This window comes from Sciurus carolinensis, chromosome 2 (assembly GCF_902686445.1).
Source record: "Sciurus carolinensis chromosome 2, mSciCar1.2, whole genome shotgun sequence".
Taxonomy (NCBI): domain Eukaryota; kingdom Metazoa; phylum Chordata; class Mammalia; order Rodentia; family Sciuridae; genus Sciurus; species Sciurus carolinensis.
The window spans coordinates 54,603,026-54,620,008 of record NC_062214.1 but is presented as its reverse complement, the minus strand read 5'-3'; the positions used below and the strand labels follow the sequence as shown (position 1 = coordinate 54,620,008).

Genomic DNA, 16,983 nt, shown 5'->3' with positions numbered 1-16,983 from the left:
CTCGCGGAGCGGCTACTCCGAGCGAGATCTCCCGTGTGTGCGGCTGGTTGCTGCGCTCGGCCCCGCGTGGAGGAGGTCGGGTGTCTCGATTCCCTGGGGCTGCTTGGAGTGTCCGCCATGAGAAGAAGGTGAGAGTCGAGGGGTGGTGGGAGGGAGCGACGCCTGTTCCCAGTACGGGGCCGGTGCAATGTCCGAGAGGCCCCTCATCCGGGACTAGGGTGGCCGGTCAGCCCGCGGCTAGCAGGTGCATGTTCGAGCCTGACGCGCTGGTCCGAGGTCCCGCAGCCTCACGCCCGTGTCGGGAGCGAGCGGTTCCAGGGCGCGCTGGGCTGGGGCTGAGGCTGGCGGCGGGAAGCCCTCCCCGCGGCGCCTCAGGTGCCGCTCCTTGGCACTGAAGGTCCCCTCAAAGTCCTAGGTCTCTTGGATCGTGGCTTTGCATTTCTTGAAGCCGTGAAGTTTTAAAATCATCTTTGCTTTCCTTTGTATCCGCCCTGCGGTGTTAACGCTTACTTGAATTGGAAAGACGGCTTAGTTTCCTTGCAAATTAAAAAAACTGATGATGGAATTTTTTTCCGGTCATTTTAACAGCGTCCCCGGCGCTACTGGGGAGGGAGTGTCCAGTTTGAAATTCGACCAGACGTGTAACTTTAGGCAAGAGGTCGAATGCATTTTCTCGCTTCTAAAACAAGAACAATATCAGTGCGAAGGAGTTGTGTTAAAGCTATACAAATGTTACATTCTGAAAGTAGTGGGTGAAATATTGTGCCGATTCCATATTAAATGATTTGTAGTTATTGGTTAAACTGATTCCCCCAAGGTTTTGTAAGATTCTTGGTTCCATGATTACTAATTCTGATCAGGCTTTTCCAAATGCTTGTCCTCAGGAAAATGGGTGTTGGGTATAAATTATTAGTACTCTTGCCAAAACTAACAGTATTATACGGTTGTGGATGACAAATTAACTTTTTTACCCACCCTATTTGGTGCTGGGAATATCAAACCCAGGGTTTACAGCATGCTAAGCAAGCACCTACCACTGAGCTACATCCCAGTTCCACAAATAATCTTATTATCTAAAGGACGTTATCTTTAAGCTGCTGTGCGTTTAAGCTAATGGTGTTTCTGAGGGCTAGTAAAATCTTAAATAGCATTTGAAGAAAAATGTTATTCACAGTTCATTATGGATGATTAGGGCAGCTTCTGTATTCAAGTGAGTGAATGAAAGCAGAAAAAAGTTACACTTGAATGGTTATAATTAGATTTTAAAACAGCAACTGGGATTACTGTAACCCAAAACGAGGTTTTTGGGTACCTGTGAATTTCAGATATTCATTTTTGGAAAGGGATATGAGAAATAGGCCTCAAAAACAATGGTTGTCAGATTGGTCACTGAATTAACTATGGTTGTGGATCCTGAAACAGTTTGGACAGAGCTTTTCCAGAGTTGTGTCCAGGGCAAAAACCAGGGCAGGGGCTCAGTGAAGGTTGACTGAAAGTAGGCAATCATTTAGAGGGGAACATTTGAAATCTTTTCCAGTCTGGTGACAAGAGACTGGGGAAAAAATGGTTCTTTTTACAACTTTTGTATCCTTGGGTATTTTTGTATACACTCTCAGTAATTCAGTATTCTGAGAAAGAACAAAACAAAAAACAAAACAAACAAACAAACAAAAAAAACAGATTTGCTCCTTTTAGGGAATTATTTAACTGTTTAACAAGGACCACAATGAGAGCTCTGAAGCATCGTCAAGTCATACAACATTTTTAAAAAACTACAGGTTTTTTTTTTTTTCAAAATACTTCTTGAATGTTTGTTATGTACAAAGTACAATTCTAAGTATTGGGGATAGAGTGGCAAACAAAACTGACATCCTTGCCCTCATAGAGTTTACAATCTGAAAAGAAAGGTAATAAACAGGTGTGGTAGCACATGCCTGTAATCCCAGCAACTGGAAGGCTGAAGCAGGAGGATGGCAAGGTTGAAGCCAGCCACAGCCATTTAGGGGAGATCCTAACTCAAAAACAAAACAAAACAAAACAACAACAACAACAAAAAATGATGTAGCCCAGTGGTAAAGCACCCCTGGGTTCAATCCGTGGTACATACTTGCTGTCTCAAAAAGGGTTGGGGATGTGACTCAGGGTTTGAGTGTCCCTGGGTTCAATCACTGGTATGAAAAAAGAAACCATAGGAAGAAAAGGTTGCAGGTTGGTCCAGGAAAGGCTTTCCTAAGAAGGTGACCTTTGAGCAAAGACCTAAAGTGAGGAACCAAGCTGTGCAGCATCTGAGGGAGGAGGGGTCTAAGTAGAGGGAACACAGATGCCCTTAGTATAGCCTGGGGTGTTCTAGAGAGCTAGAAGGCTGCTGTGACCAGAGCAGAGTGGGTGCTGGTGTCAGAACGTAAATGAGTATCAGATGGAATTGGGCTCCTTGGGCTTCTGGAAAGGCAAAGGTTTTAACTGGAGTGGGATTGGAAGTCATTGGAGGGTTTTAAATAGAAAATAGGACTTGGAGCCCTGTGGCTCCTCCTGTGCTGACTGGAAACTTAAGGAGGCCATGGTTGAAGCAGGGAGCCCAGTTAAGAGGCCATTGCCATATAGGTAAGAGATGATAGTGGTGACCTGGATCCATGTGATAGCAGGAGAGGAGGGCTGAGGAGGGGTGAGATTTGGCTCTTTTGGAGGCAGTGTTAATGACAGAGATATAAGGTGTCAAGTATCGCTTGGCATGTTATTTTTTAATTCTTGCAGCCTATTTGCCATATAGATCTTTTTTTTTTTTTACTGGGAACAGAACCAGTGGCATCAAGCATGCTAGGCAAGTGCTCTACCACTGAGCTATAACCCAGCCCTTTAGATTTTATTTTGAAGCTGACGTGGTGGCACTTGCCTGTAATCCCAGCAGTTTGGGAGGCTGAGGCAGGAAGTTCATAAATTCAAAGCCACCCTAAGCAACTCAGTGAGACTGTCTTTAATAGAATATAAGAAAAGGACTGGGGATGTGGCTCAATGGTTAAATGTCCCAGGGTTCAATCCCTAGTACCAAAATAATAAAATAATTTTTTTTTAAATTTTGAGATGATCTCATTAAGTGGCAGAGGCTAGCCTTAAACTTTCAATCCTCCTGCCTCAGCCTCCCAAGTAGCTGGAACTACAGCATGCACCACCAAGGTGGCTTATCTTGGTTATAAATGGAATTGAGATCCACACATTAATGTCCCAATCTCCTATTATTTTACTTTATAAAAGTAATTTGACTAAATTAATTAGTAAAGATTAAGTTTTTCAATGAAGTCATTAATAAAAAATTTCAGATTGTGTCAGATGTCTTGATACCATATGATTCACTTTCATGAAGTGTATAATGATTTCTTAGAATATTCAGAATTGAGTAATCATCACTGCAACCAGTTTTAGAACATTTTCATTATCCTTCCAAAACCCCATTAGCAATCAATCATCTTTTCAGCCTCTGGTCCACATACCCACAACTATTTTGTCTGTTCTGGATAATTCATACAAATGAATCATAGCTTTGTGGTCCTTTGTGACTTGCTTCTTTTAGGATAATGTTTTCAAGGCTTATTGCCTGATAATTTTCCATTGTATTGATACACTACATTTTATTTATCCATTTGTGGTGTTTTCACCTTTTGTTTATTATAAATGATGCTGCTATAAACATTTCTGAACATTTTTGTATGGTCATCTTTTTAATTCTCTTGAGTAAATATCTAGTAATGGGATTGTTGGATTGCATGATAACTATGTTTAAATGTTTAAGAAATTGCCAGACCAGTTTCCAAAGAGGCTGTATTATCTTGCATTCCCACAAGCAGTGTATGAGGTTCCAGTTTCTCACAAATTCTTATCATTGTCTTGAATATAGCCATCCTGGTGGCTATGCCATGGTATTTTATTGTGGTTTTGATTTGCATTTCCCTGATGACTAATGTTGTTGAGCATCTTTTAACGTTTATTGACCATGGTATATCTTCTTTGGAGAAATGTCTTCTCAAATTATTTGCCCATTGTACTGGATTTCCTTTTGTTCAAGGGAAAAAATGATCACTTTACTTTCATTATGCATATAAACCTGTTGTCAGGATCTGAAAGTGCATAAATTCTGATGGATTCGGGAATCTTTGATAGGAATTCAAAGCCATTTATTTTACATTTATTGAACAACTTCTATGTATTAGGGTATGGTAAAATGAAGATGGTAGAGACGTAGTAGTCCCTGCCCTTGTTTATGACAAGTCCACAGTTTTCCATTGTGGCCGATAAAAGGAGCCAAGTGTGCAAACCATGAGGGTTACATTCAGACTGAATATTGACCACAGATTAGATCTTAAAAGTTATTTTTAGTAGAATCTTGACTTGCTTCTCCTTTCTAGTTATCAAAGTAATGTGTGAAGAGAGTGCCTGGGGAGGCTCTTTAGTTGCACTTTAGTTCACTGAGATCATATTAAATAAATGCCTTATTACCTGCTAATATTTCTAAAATAAAAGCACAGTAAATTCTTTGAAGCACTAGATTATATCAGGGTATTAATACTGGCTGTCTGGCATAGGCAACTGGTATTTGTGTAGAAACTTTTCACCAGGGACAGGCGACTTTAAAATGGAATTTTGTGGCTAGAGAAATGTCTGAAGGTTTTTGTGAATGTTCCCAGGTTCTAGATCTAGGCTGGTGACTGAATCACTGAATCTTCTAGGATAGAAAGGGGGCCAGTGAGAGCCTCTACCCATCATTTTTGGACTGCATTCTAAAAGCATAAGTGACTTTTTCAGACCTGCACCACTGTGCCCAACTCACAACTTTACCCAGTGACACTTAACCACTGAGTCACATCCCTAGCCCTTTTTACGTTTTAAGATAGGGTCTTGCTAAGTTGCTCAGTAAGTTGCTGAGGCTGGGTTTGAACTCACAATCTTCCTGTCTCAGCCTCCCAAATTGCTGGGATTACAAGTGTGTGCAACTGCATCTGGCACGCTAAGTTTTTCTTATGGTTTATCTATTTTCTAAAAATTATTGGCATAATTTACACATAATAAACCTAATTCATTTGACATGTTCAGGTTTAATTGTATACTGTTATATATTTGCCATCAAGTTCTAAAACTATTCCATCACCCCAAAAAGTTTCCATGGGCACTTGGATTTTACAGTTGATTTTCCCTGATCTCAAGCAACTAATTTGTTTTTCTTCAGTAAAGTTGTTTGTGTTTTTATTGGTGATTGAACCCAGGGGACACTTAACCACTGAGATACACCTACACCCTAGCCCTTTTTTTATTTTTTATTTTGAGACAATCTGGCTGAGTTGCTGAGACTGGCCTCAGAAGTTGGTATCCTCTAGCATCAGCCTTCTGAATCACTAGAATTTTAAGCGTGTGCCACCATGCCTGGCTCTTTCACTAAATTTTTGTTTCTCCTAGAATGTTATAAAATGGAATCATTATAATATGTAGTGTTTGTTTGGCTGTTTTTCACTTAGCATAAACATAATGTTTTAGCTGTATCAATGTTGTGAGTAACTTGCTCCTTTTCCTTTTCAGTACTGGGGATTGAACCCCGGGATGCTCTACTACTAAACTATGTCCTAAGCCCTTTTTATTTTTTGTTTTGAAACTGTCTTGCTAAGTTCCCAGGCTGACCTTGAACTTGTGATCTTCTTGCCTCAGCCTTCTGAGTCTCTGGGATTATGTGTGCTAGCATGCCTGGCTTGTGTTCAGTTTTATTTTGTTTGTTTTTGGTATTGGGGATTTAATCCAAGGGTACTTTACCACCAAGCTACATCCCCAGTCCTTTTTATTTTTTCTTTTGAGACAGGGTCTAACTTAATTGCCTAGGGCCTTGCTAAATTGCTGAGGCTGGCCTTGAACTTGTGATCTTTCTGCCTCAGCCTCCTGTTTCTGGGATTATAGGCATATGCCACCACACTGAATTCAATTTTAATAGATACTGCCAATATATATTAACATGGTTGTACTGATTTGTACACTTTACCAGCACTGTATGAAAGTTTAGCTTTTCTATATCTTTACTAACACTGATGTTTTTCTTTGTAATTTTAGCCATTCTTTGTGTTAGTAGTTTTAATTTAAGAATAAGATCAGGCTGGGCATGGTGACGCAACCCTGTAATCCCAACTACTCAGGAGGCTGAGGCAGGAGGATCACAAGTTTGAGGCCAGCCTCAGCAACTTAGTCAGACCCTGTCTAAAAATAAAGGGCTAGCGATGTAGCTCAGTTAGAGAGTGTTTGCCTATCATATGCAAGGCCCTGGGTTTAATGTCTTGTACCTCAAAAAAAAAAGGGGGGGGAAGAGAGAACAGAAAATAATAATAAATCACTTGCTTCTTAACAGCAAGCTCATGTTTATTTTGTTGATGTTTCGTCTGAGTTTTCTCTAACAAAAGCATTGTAATTCTATATTATACTGTCATAGATAGAATCATCAATGAAAGCCCAGATTCTGAGTATTATTCAGAAGAGTGAATCTCCATGATGGACTGTGATATTGAATTTTGTTTAGCTTGTGTGGAGGGAGAAGGGAAAGCAATAGGTCAGAAGTGAAATTAAGCTGAATGCTTGTTTTCAATTTGTTTGAACCTTAAGGCTGTTGAGAAGCTAGTTTAGTTGGCTCCTGAAAACACGACTTTTAGTCTCTAGGCAAAGATTGACTTAACAGGTGAATTTGTTTGTTGTTTTTTAGTGAGGTACTGGCAGAGGAGTCCATAGTATGTCTCCAGAAAGCTCTAAATCACCTTCGGGAAATATGGGAATTGATTGGGATTCCAGAGGACCAGCGGTTACAAAGAACTGAGGTTGTGAAGAAGCATATCAAGGTGAGCTGGGTAACACAAGTCTCAGGTATAAGGATGCTGGTGTTGCATCTGAGAAATGTGAATACCTACCCTAGGACATTATAGGCTTTTCCTGTTTTTGTTTGTTTTTAAGTCTTTTCTTATAATTTCGAAATTATGAGCATTTTGGTGTTGGGGGGTCTTCTTCTGTGGCTCCAAACTTAACATGAATTATTTTCTCTCTTACAGGATCTCCTGGATATGATGATTGCTGAAGAAGAGAGCCTAAAGGAAAGGCTTATCAAAAGCATATCAATCTGCCAAAAAGAGCTGAACACCCTGTGCAGTGAGTTACATGTAGAACCATTTCAGGTACGTGGCAGTCTGGTGGTTCCAGGTTGGGTCTGAGATTTGGAAAGAAACAATGACTTTGGACTGTAGACAGAGGCTTCCTTGTAGGGTTTATGCTGGAGAAGTGATTTTTCACGTATGTAGAGAGTTGCTTTGCTGAGAAATGAAACAACTAATAGGTGATCAGAAACAAGCTTCTTTTTTTTAATATCTTTTTTTAGTTGTAGATGGATGTAATACCTTTATTTTATTTTATTTACTCGTTTTTATGTGGTGCTGAGGATCAAACCCAGTGCCTTGCACGTGCTAGGCAAGTGCTCTACCTCTGGGTCACAACCCCAGCCCCTAGACACAAGCTTCTTATGCATGGGTTTGGATTTATGGCAGGCCTGTCCCCCTGGGCCTCTCATAGTGTCCCATGCCACAGCAAACCATAGCCCTGAACCATTGCCTGGCCTCTGCCTGTAGGCTGCTGGCACTGAAGCGGGTTGCACAGTGGAGAAAAAAAAGAAAAGAAACAAGCTTCTTGCTGTAGTTCTGCTTTGTAGAGCATATTAATTTTGTGTGTGTGTGTGTGTGTGTGTGTTGCTGGGGATTGAACCCAGGGTCTTGTGCTTGTGAGGCAAGCACTCTACCAACTGAGCCATATCCCCAGCACCAGCATATTAATTTTTTAAAAATAAACTTGGAGAAAAAGGTAGGCACAGATGGTACTATGCTATTCTTTGAGAGAAAATGAAAAGAGGTACCTAGGAAGTAAAAGTAGTGATAAAAGGAACAGTTACCCCAAAACCCAACCTTTGTAGTTCTTTTCATACTCAAAGGTTGTATACCACTGAATCAGCCAGAATGGCTATCTCAGAAGAAATGTCTCAAAAGCCAGAGTGTCAGGAGCACATATCTAGCTCAGCAGACTGTGATTATCAGTGTAGGTAGCCCAGAGGTAGTGGTATCTGGTCCAACGTAAGTTAGGAGTTTGAGGGAAGGATATGAGGAGACAGGGTGCTGAAATAGCTCTGCTTAGAGCTAGTGAAAACAGTGTTAGAATGTAAAAGGACAGATATGGAGCTTGGAAAAGTAATGATGTACTAATAAGGTTCTCTGATCCCTCTTGCTGTTACAGAAAGAACTGCCTGTGTATTTAGATAGAATCAGACTAGAAGAGAGACTGCCTTTTAAAGGTTAGGGACAATTCACACCTGGCAGCAGAGAGTAATCAGGCAGACCATGACATCTGTGGGGTTTCCCGGAATCAACATAAACAACACAAAAATAATTGATTTTTGAAACATCAATTTCTCTTTCTTTAGTCTGTCTTTTTTTTTTTTTTTTTGGGGTACTGGGGATTGAACCCAGGGGTACTTTACCACTGAGCTACATCCCTGACCCTTTATAATTTTTTTTTTAAGTTGCTGTAACTGGCCTCAAATGTGTAAATCCTCCTGCCACAGTCTCCTGAGTTATTGGGATTAAAGGTGTGAGCCACCATGTTGGCTTTAGTCTGTTTTTTTGAACTTTCAATGTGAAATTGGGTTAGGTGTATAGTGGTATATCTCCCTGAATTTATGACGGTTCCTATTTTACTAATGTTAAATGAAGTTGAAGTTGTATAAGTTTGTAGAACATATAACTCCCCCTCTCCTTTTGTCAGTTAAGAGTAGTGCAGGGACTACTAAGTTTATTTTTATTGGTAAGGTAATGTTCGTGGAATTATTAAGACGAGTATTTCTTTTCTTTCTTTTTTTTTTGGTGGTGGGGGGGTGGGTACCAGAGATTGAATCTGGGGATGCTTTACCACTGAGCTACATCCCCAGTACTTTTTGAGATATGGTCTCACTAAGTTGCTAAGACTGGCCTTGTACTTATGATCCTCATGTCTTAGCCTCCTGAGAAGCTGTGATTATAGGCATGTGCCACCATGGTCAGTGTAGGATGAATATTTCAATATAAGCTAGATATAGATACCTTCTTGCTAACCCAAAGCAAGCTTTCCAACCAATTTATGCCTCTTGCAAAAGTGCTGTGGTACCTAAAGATGTCAAATTCATAGAGACAGAAAGTAGAATGGTGGTTGTGATGAGCTGGGGGTGAAGGCAGGGAATGAAGAATTTTTATTAAATACAGAGTTTCAGTTTTACAAGATTAAATGACTTCTGGAGGTGGATAACAGTGATGATTACACAATATAACTGTACAGATGCTCCTCAACTTTAAATAGGGTTACATGCAATAAATCAATTATAAGTAAAAAATGCATGCTGTCACACCAAACCTGCTGAACAAAGTTTATCCTAATTTACCTTACATGTGCTCAGAACATTTATGTAGCCTGGAGTTGGGCAAAATAATCTAACATAGCCAGACATGATGGTGCATGCCTATAATCCTAGCTACTCAGAAGACAGAGGTTGGAGGATCCAAACTGAGGGTCAACCTCAGCAATTTAGTGAGACCCTATCTCAAAATTAAAAGGGCTAGGGATATAGTTCAGTAGTAAAGCAGCATAGTACCAAGAGCAAAAATGTTAAGCCTGGTGTGGTGGCACATACCTGTAATCCCAGCCGCTCAGCACGTTGAGGCAGGAGGATCTCGAGTTCAAAGCCAGCCTCAGCAACTTAGTGAGACCCTGTCTCAACATAAAAAAGGGCAGGGGATGATTTAGTGTCCTTGGGTTCAATCCCTGGTACCCATGCCCTGCTGCCCCCCAACACCCCCCCCCCCAACCACAAGAAAGACAGAAAGAAAAACTGTTAAATTGGTGACTATCTGTACTTAATCCACAATTTTTTAAAATTGGATAAAACAAAAAATCCTGGTATCTACTAACCTTTCCTCATTTGGGACCTTCATTAGGAGTTCCTCTTTGTGCCATATTCTGTTGGTTATGAGTTGATTTATTTGTAAATTTAACTGAAAGCCTGTCAGCTCTCTTCTACTGTCCTTCTCAAGTGATTCTTCTGAAGGAATTATTTGAAACCTTGTAACATTGGTACACTTATACAGGAAGAAGGAGAAACGACTATCTTGCAACTAGAAAAAGATTTGCGCACTCAGGTAGAATTGATGCGAAAACAGAAAAAGGAGAGAAAACAGGAACTGAAGCTACTTCAAGAACAAGATCAAGAATTGTGTGAAATTCTTTGCATGCCCCACTATGACATTGACAGCACCTCTGTTCCCAGCTTAGAAGAGCTGAACCAGTTCAGACAACATGTGGCAACACTGAGGGAAACAAAGGTTACTACCTGCCTTTATATTTTTCAAAAGCCCTTTTGGCCTTCCTCTAGATATCTTGTAATTATTTTGTTTAATAGGCATCTAGGCATGAGGAGTTTGTCAACATAAAGAGACAGATCATACTGTGCATGGAAGAATTAGATCACACACCAGACACAAGCTTTGAAAAAGATGTGGTGTGTGAAGATGAAGATGCCTTTTGTTTGTCTTTGGAGAATATTGCAACACTACAAAAGTTGCTGCGGCAGGTAATGTCTTCTCAAATTTAGACCTTGGATCTCAATAGTGTGTGTAACACTTTGAAAAAACTGGCAGCTTTTTCTTCAGTCTTAAATAAGTTCTAATGTATGTTAAGAGAATGAGGGAGGATAAAGATAGTAATTTATGATATATGACCTTGATTTTATTTTTTGGTACTGAGGTTTGAACCTTGAGGGTCTCAAAAATGCTAGGGAAGTACTCTACCACTGGGCTACACCCCAAGCCCTGATTTTTTTCTTTTCTTTTTCTTTTTTAATATAAACCTTAATTTATAAGTAGATAAGACACATGAAATTTAATATTCTAAGAATATGAAATTAAATAATGAAATGACAGCCATTTGAAATAGCATAGTTTTTTAAAATAAATCTTTATTTTTTATATTTATTTATTTACTCGTTCATTTATTTTGGTGGTATGGGGGATTGAACCCAGGACTCCAAGCATGCTAGGTGAGTGCTCTCCCACTGAGCTATAAACCCAGCCCCAAGAACGGTGGTTTTGTTGTTGTTGTTGTTGTTTTATTTTTTAAAAATTTTTTTTAGATGTTGATAAACCTTTATTCATTTATTTATATGTGGTGCTGAGAATTGAACCTGGTGCCTCTCACATGCTAGGCAAATGCTCTACCACTGAGCCACAACCTCAGCCTCAAGCACAGTGTTTAATTGAAAAAAATTTCAATTCAAAACTGGAATCCTGTTCTTTTCTTGCGGTACTGGGGATCGAACTCAGGGCCTTGTGCTTGCAAGGTAAGCACTCTACCAGCTGAGCTATCTCCCCTGTCCTGGAATCCTGTTCTTGATGTCTGAGATCCTTCCACAGTGACACCCTTACAGCTTGTGTTTAGAATGCATCAAAAAATTTCTCTTGGGAATCACAATATAAATACTGCTTCTTCATTTGGGTCCAGACATTCCTTGCTGCCGAGGGCCAGCCTTTTGTGTTACTGTTTTGCTTTAATCACAGCCTTTCCTTGCTACAGCTGGAAATGCGAAAATCACAAAATGAAGCAGTGTGTGAGGGACTGCGTGCTCAAATCCGGGAACTCTGGGACAGGTTGCAGATACCTGAAGAAGAGAGAGAAGCTGTGGCAATGGTTATGACTGGGTCAAAAGCCAAGGTCAGGAAAGCGGTAAGACACCAAATGGGTGCTGGGTAAGCAGTCGTCTGTGAGCATTTCTGGGTCCAGTCCAACATCCTTACCAACTTCTCCCTTGGGCTTGCCTACTCTTACTGCTTATCTTCTATCTTCTGTATACATTCCTTAGATTTCTAGCTCCTATAATATGATTGTTATAGAGTGTTGATTTACTTCTGGCTTATTATTTTATTTAAAAAGGGAAACTGTCCGGCATTGAGGTGTATATCTATAATCCCAGTGACTTAGAAGGCTGAGGCAGGAGAATCAAGTTTAAGGCCTCTGCAACTTGAGATCTTATCAAAAATAAAAAATAAAAATGGAAGGGGAGCTTTTAATCTAAGTGAATATAAAAGTATGACAAATACCTTTAATATGTCTTTTTCTTTCAGCTGCAGTTAGAAGTGGATCGGCTGGAAGACCTGAAAATGCAAAACATGAAGAAAGTGATTGAGGCAATTCGAGTGGAGCTGGCTCGGTATTGGGACCAATGTTTTTATAGCCAGGAGCAGAGACAAGCTTTTGCCCCTTACTATGCCGGTTAGTACAGATGCATTCCATGTGACCTACTCACTGCTCTTTTATAAGCCCAGAGACTCACCAGGAAGTCTCTTATTTCCTTATCTGAACAGATACAGCTAATTCGTAACAATATTATCTCAATCTTCATGTTCAGGAGATGAGGACACTAAGGGACGTAAATGTTGAGCAGCTTAACCCAGAGGTATATAGCAGGTAAATACATTAGCCTATTTGAGCCTAGAGGAGTCTGATTCCTAGAGCCAGTGGAATTCTAGGCTGACCTGAATGAAATTATTCTAACTAAATTCAACAAATGTTTTTAGACAGGTTTCGTGACCTGACCTTCTATTGTCTGGGTAAAGCAGAAAGGAAGAATGTAAAAGAAACTAAGATGAAGCAAAACACAGATTTTGGAGAATACTAATGATCTTTGTCCATACCCTAGTCATTAGTCCCCTTAGGCTAATTATGACAAACATATTCTTTTATTGATGGTTTATTTTTTTTCAGTGCTGTGGATTTAATCCAGGGATGCTTTAACACTGAGCTACATCCCAACCCTTTTTAAAATTTTTGTTTTTGAGACAAGGTCTAAGTTAGTTGCCTAGGCTGACCTCAAACTTAAGATCCTTCTGCCTCAGCCTCCTGGGTTGTGGGGATTCTAGGTACACACTACCATACCCAGCTCCCCCGTCCACCTGCTGACCGCCCAGTGCTAGGAATGAAACCCAGGGCCTCATGTATGCTAGGTAAATGCCAACCACTGAACCACACCCCCAGTCCTGGCTTTTTTATTAGGCACAACTCCTATATTATAAAGAAATTATCTATTTCCATTTTAGGGAAGTGGGGGATAGTAAGTTGGGATACTACACACTAATTTATTTATTTATTTTTTTAGTTGTAGATGAATACAATACCTTTATTTTATTTATTTTTATTGGTGCTGAGGATTGAACCCAGTGCCTCAAACGTCCTAGGCCAGGTGCTCCACCACTTAAGCCTACAACCCCAGTCCTGAGTAACTTTTTTTTTTTTTTGGGTGCTGGGGATCGAACCCAGGGCCTTGTGCTTACAAGGCAAGCACTCTACCGACTGAGCTATCTCCCCAGCCCCCCTGAGTAACTTTTTTAACTACTGGGTCTGTTACAGAGGACTACACAGAAAACCTGCTCCAACTACATGATGCTGAGATTGTGCGGTTAAGAAACTACTATGAAGTTCATAAAGAACTCTTTGAAGGTGTCCAGAAGTGGGAAGAGAGCTGGAGGCTTTTCTTAGAGTTCGAGGTATGCCCTACTTTGTCTGCTTTCTTAAGAATGAAATGAAGTGTTGAGAAAACATGCTCTGTGCTGGAGATAGACTCAATGACAGAATGCTTGCCTAGCATATGTGAGAGCATGGGTTCAATCCCCAGCTCTGGGGGCGGGGGAAGCAAGTAAGCCCTTGTAGAGAAATCAGAGTCCAGTTTTCTTTGTTCTTTAGGCTTCTAATATCCTATAAATTAATGGCTTAAGGAACCTAGGAGTTTCTTGCTTGAAGGAAGCCCAAATGTGGACAGGGCAGGCTTCTCCAGCTCCAGTCTTCCCACCACTAAATATGGACCTCATCTTCAGGGCAGAGCTGGTTGCTAGAGCTCCCACCTGAAGGGCAGCATGGTAGAAAAAGAACAAAGGCAGCATTGCCCTCTGCCCCTTAATTAAGGGCTCTTCCCAGCCTCTTTTCATAGCACTTGTGTTTATGTGCCACATCAGTTGATGGTAAGCCTGAGAATTGCTATCCCAGGCAAATTCTGGCTCTATTACTAAGGAAGGAGGGAAGAGTGGATGGATGTTGTTGGGCTAAGCAACTAACTATTCTACTATTGCTACTTTTGCTATTTTCCTAGAAAACTAGATGTTGGGATGAATTTGTGTTCTCTGAATTCCTCCTCTTCTCTTGGATAGCATAAACAGAGCATTTTAGAACTCAGGGTTGGAACTGGGGTGAGACAAATAAGGTACCAAGGACACAAAATTTAAGGAGAAGATTGTTATAAGGTTCATGATAACTCTCTTGGCATTCAAAGGGATCTATGGACTTTTAAGCTGGACTCCTTCAAGTTTATAGGCAGGAAACTAGAACTCAGATGGAAAGAACCTGACAAGACTTTGTAGCTATTTATGATCAACTAATCCTTGAATGTTCCTTAATTCTGGGTGAAAATGAAGAACAGGAGGGAATATAGACACAGCTAAAGCAGCAGCCCTTGTAACTCGTTGCACACTAGAAAAATAAACGAGTTACCAACTGCTCTGCCACTATTGTTGATAGGCTATGACCTGTCAAGCAGTCTGGAAAGGAAAGTTTGGTCTACTTATTATCAAGAATGCTTCTGGGGTTGGTGTTGTGGCTCAGTGGTAGAAGAACTTGCCTGGCATGCGTGAGGCACTGGGTTTGATCCTCAGCACCACATAAAAAAATTAATAAATAAAATAAAGGTATCCTGTCCCATCTACAACTAAAAAATATACATATATGTATTTTTTAAAAAAAGAATGCTTCTGGTTACCTGCCCCATTTCTTCAAGTAATTCCCCTGATTTACAATAGCTAGTTTTATACTCAAATTACTGTGTATATATTATAAAATAACAAAAAAGCAAGAAAATTAAAAAGAATGAAAAACAACACTTTGGGGGGTATGGGGCAGTGTTGGGGTGGGAACCCAGAACTTTTCATTTCACATTTATTTATTTCAGGGCCAAGGATTGAACCCAGGCCTCACAAATGCCAGGCAATCACTCTGCCATTGAGCTACACCCCAGCCCTCTACATTTTTGTTTATCTTGTGAGGGTCAATTTAGTGGAACCCAGATTATCTACAAATTTCCTGGCCATGTGCATTTAAACTGCATTCTGTGTCAGTATGCCAGAAATACAAGGGCAAGCAGACACACCACAATAAGCCCTGAGTGCAGGCCTGCCCGTCCCTCCTCACCTTGTATATTATAATGACATCATCTGACATCCAAACCCAGGAAGGGAACCAATGTCATTGTTACATCTAACTGTTATTTTTTAGATTAAAGGAAGCTCATAGTTTTCCTGCACCCCAGTGGATGATCTTGACTATGTCTAGGAGTGTCTATGGCTTAAAATGCTACCATTTCTAATTGCTAAATGTGGATAAGAATGTAAAACCTTTGAAGTCAATGTAATAATATACATCATGTTATGAGAGCAAGGAATCTTAGAAGTAATTGGTCAGACTATTATAGGTTTTACTCTCACTAAATAAAATGAATATTTCAGAGAAAAGCTTCAGATCCAAGTCGATTTACAAACCGGGGAGGAAATCTTCTAAAAGAAGAAAAGCAGCGAGCTAAGCTTCAGAAAATGCTCCCTAAGGTAATATTGTTGCTAAGATTTTTTGGCACTTGGTCTTAAGATTTTTTTTTTTTTTTCTGTCCTTTGCTTTGTATTAATTTGCCCCAGAAATATTTTCTCTTCAAAGTTTGGGCAGGGATTAATAAGTATGCATTGGACCTTCAGTGTAAGCAAAGGCCCAGAGAATACCAAGTAAGTGTAGGCTGCTGGAGTTGCCAAATTAAAGACTACAGAGTAAGTGGCTTATACTACAGAAATTAATTTTCTTACAATTCTGGAAGCCAGTAGTCTGAGATTCAAGATTTCATTGGCAGGGCTGGGTTTCTTCTGAGGACTCTGCTGGTCTTGTAGATGGCAGATTCTCATCCTTGGATCTTCACATAATCTTACATGTCTGTGTCTTTGTGTCCTAATTACCATCAGTGATTGAATTAGGGCCCACCCTAGTGACCTTATTTTAACTCATCTACTTTCTTAAAGACCATCCATCTAGATACCCTTACATTCTGAGGTGTTGGGAGTTAAGACTTCAGCAAGAATTTTGAGCAACATTTTGGCCCATAATAGAGGCAAGCTTTTGAGAAAGTGCTGTGGGCTTTATTGCTATTTTCTATTTTAATAATAGTAAAGCTTCCCATTTTCTGAGTTGTCACTATTTCAAAATGTTTTCATTTATTCATATGTCACAATATCCCTTTAAGTTAATACTGTTTTTATAGACCAGGAAACAGATACTGAGGAGTAACTTGCCCATCTTTTCACAGCTAGTAATAGTATCCCAGATTGAAACCCAGATAATCTGGTTCCATAGTCCTGCTTATAGTACACTGTCTGGTTAATGTTACTGATATTACTGATATTGTTTCCAGCTCCAGGCACCAAAACCTCATTATTTAGACTCTGGGTTCTTGCCTTCCTCTACCTTTCTATATGCTGTGAATGAACCATCTCTGGTTACTCTGACCTGTACTCCCATGGGTCCAGCTCCATGAAGTTAGAATGATGATACTCTGGGAAGGGAAGAATCATTGTTTTTTCTTTTTCTTTTTTCTTTTTTTTTTACCCAGTGGTGGTAGCCCTAAGGTTGGAACTCAGGACCTGGCGTATGCTAGGCAAGTGCTCTGCCTCTGAGCTATACCCCAACCTTTTTTCATTTTATTTTGAGACAGGGTTCCCCTAGGTTGCCCAGGCTGACCTTGAACTTGAAATCCTCCTGTGTCAGTCTTCCAAGTAGCTGGGATTACAGGCATGTGCTACTGCACCGTGCTTAAGTAGTTATTCTTTAGGATAA

General features: G+C 40.2%; 2 protein-coding genes and 1 non-coding gene across 14 annotated transcripts in view; 2 read left to right on the top strand and 1 right to left on the bottom strand.

The window, feature by feature from the left end:
* Prc1 (protein regulator of cytokinesis 1) overlaps positions 1–16,983 on the top strand; it is a 25,047-nt gene continuing 8,064 nt past the window's right edge. For all 4 annotated transcript variants that reach the window (XM_047541416.1, XM_047541414.1, XM_047541413.1 and 1 more), the window contains exons 1-9: positions 1–128; positions 6,722–6,854; positions 7,062–7,184; positions 10,167–10,400; positions 10,478–10,648; positions 11,647–11,796; positions 12,195–12,342; positions 13,477–13,613; positions 15,618–15,713. In XM_047541416.1, the coding sequence (XP_047397372.1) occupies positions 118–128; positions 6,722–6,854; positions 7,062–7,184; positions 10,167–10,400; positions 10,478–10,648; positions 11,647–11,796; positions 12,195–12,342; positions 13,477–13,613; positions 15,618–15,713 (1,203 nt within the window). In that variant the 5' untranslated portion in view covers positions 1–117. The remainder of the gene's footprint in view (positions 129–6,721; positions 6,855–7,061; positions 7,185–10,166; positions 10,401–10,477; positions 10,649–11,646; positions 11,797–12,194; positions 12,343–13,476; positions 13,614–15,617; positions 15,714–16,983) is intronic.
* LOC124978516 (small nucleolar RNA SNORA42/SNORA80 family) lies at positions 7,528–7,661 on the top strand. Its single transcript, XR_007107496.1, has one exon. It is a non-coding gene; the product is annotated as a small nucleolar RNA SNORA42/SNORA80 family (small nucleolar RNA).
* Rccd1 (RCC1 domain containing 1) overlaps positions 9,764–16,983 on the bottom strand; it is a 22,277-nt gene continuing 15,057 nt past the window's right edge. For 4 of the 9 annotated variants that reach the window (XR_007107234.1, XR_007107233.1, XR_007107232.1 and 1 more), the window contains 2 exons: positions 12,171–12,224; positions 11,226–11,731 (listed from right to left, as the gene is read on the bottom strand). Coding sequence is in view for 2 of the 9 variants with exons in the window: in XM_047541425.1 (XP_047397381.1) it covers positions 11,621–11,646; positions 12,171–12,224 (80 nt within the window). In the remaining 7 variants the exon portion in view is untranslated. Of the gene's footprint in view, positions 9,790–11,225; positions 11,750–12,170; positions 12,225–16,983 lie in introns of those variants that run through there. The other 5 variants (XR_007107235.1, XM_047541425.1, XM_047541426.1 and 2 more) reach the window with 4 other exon arrangements.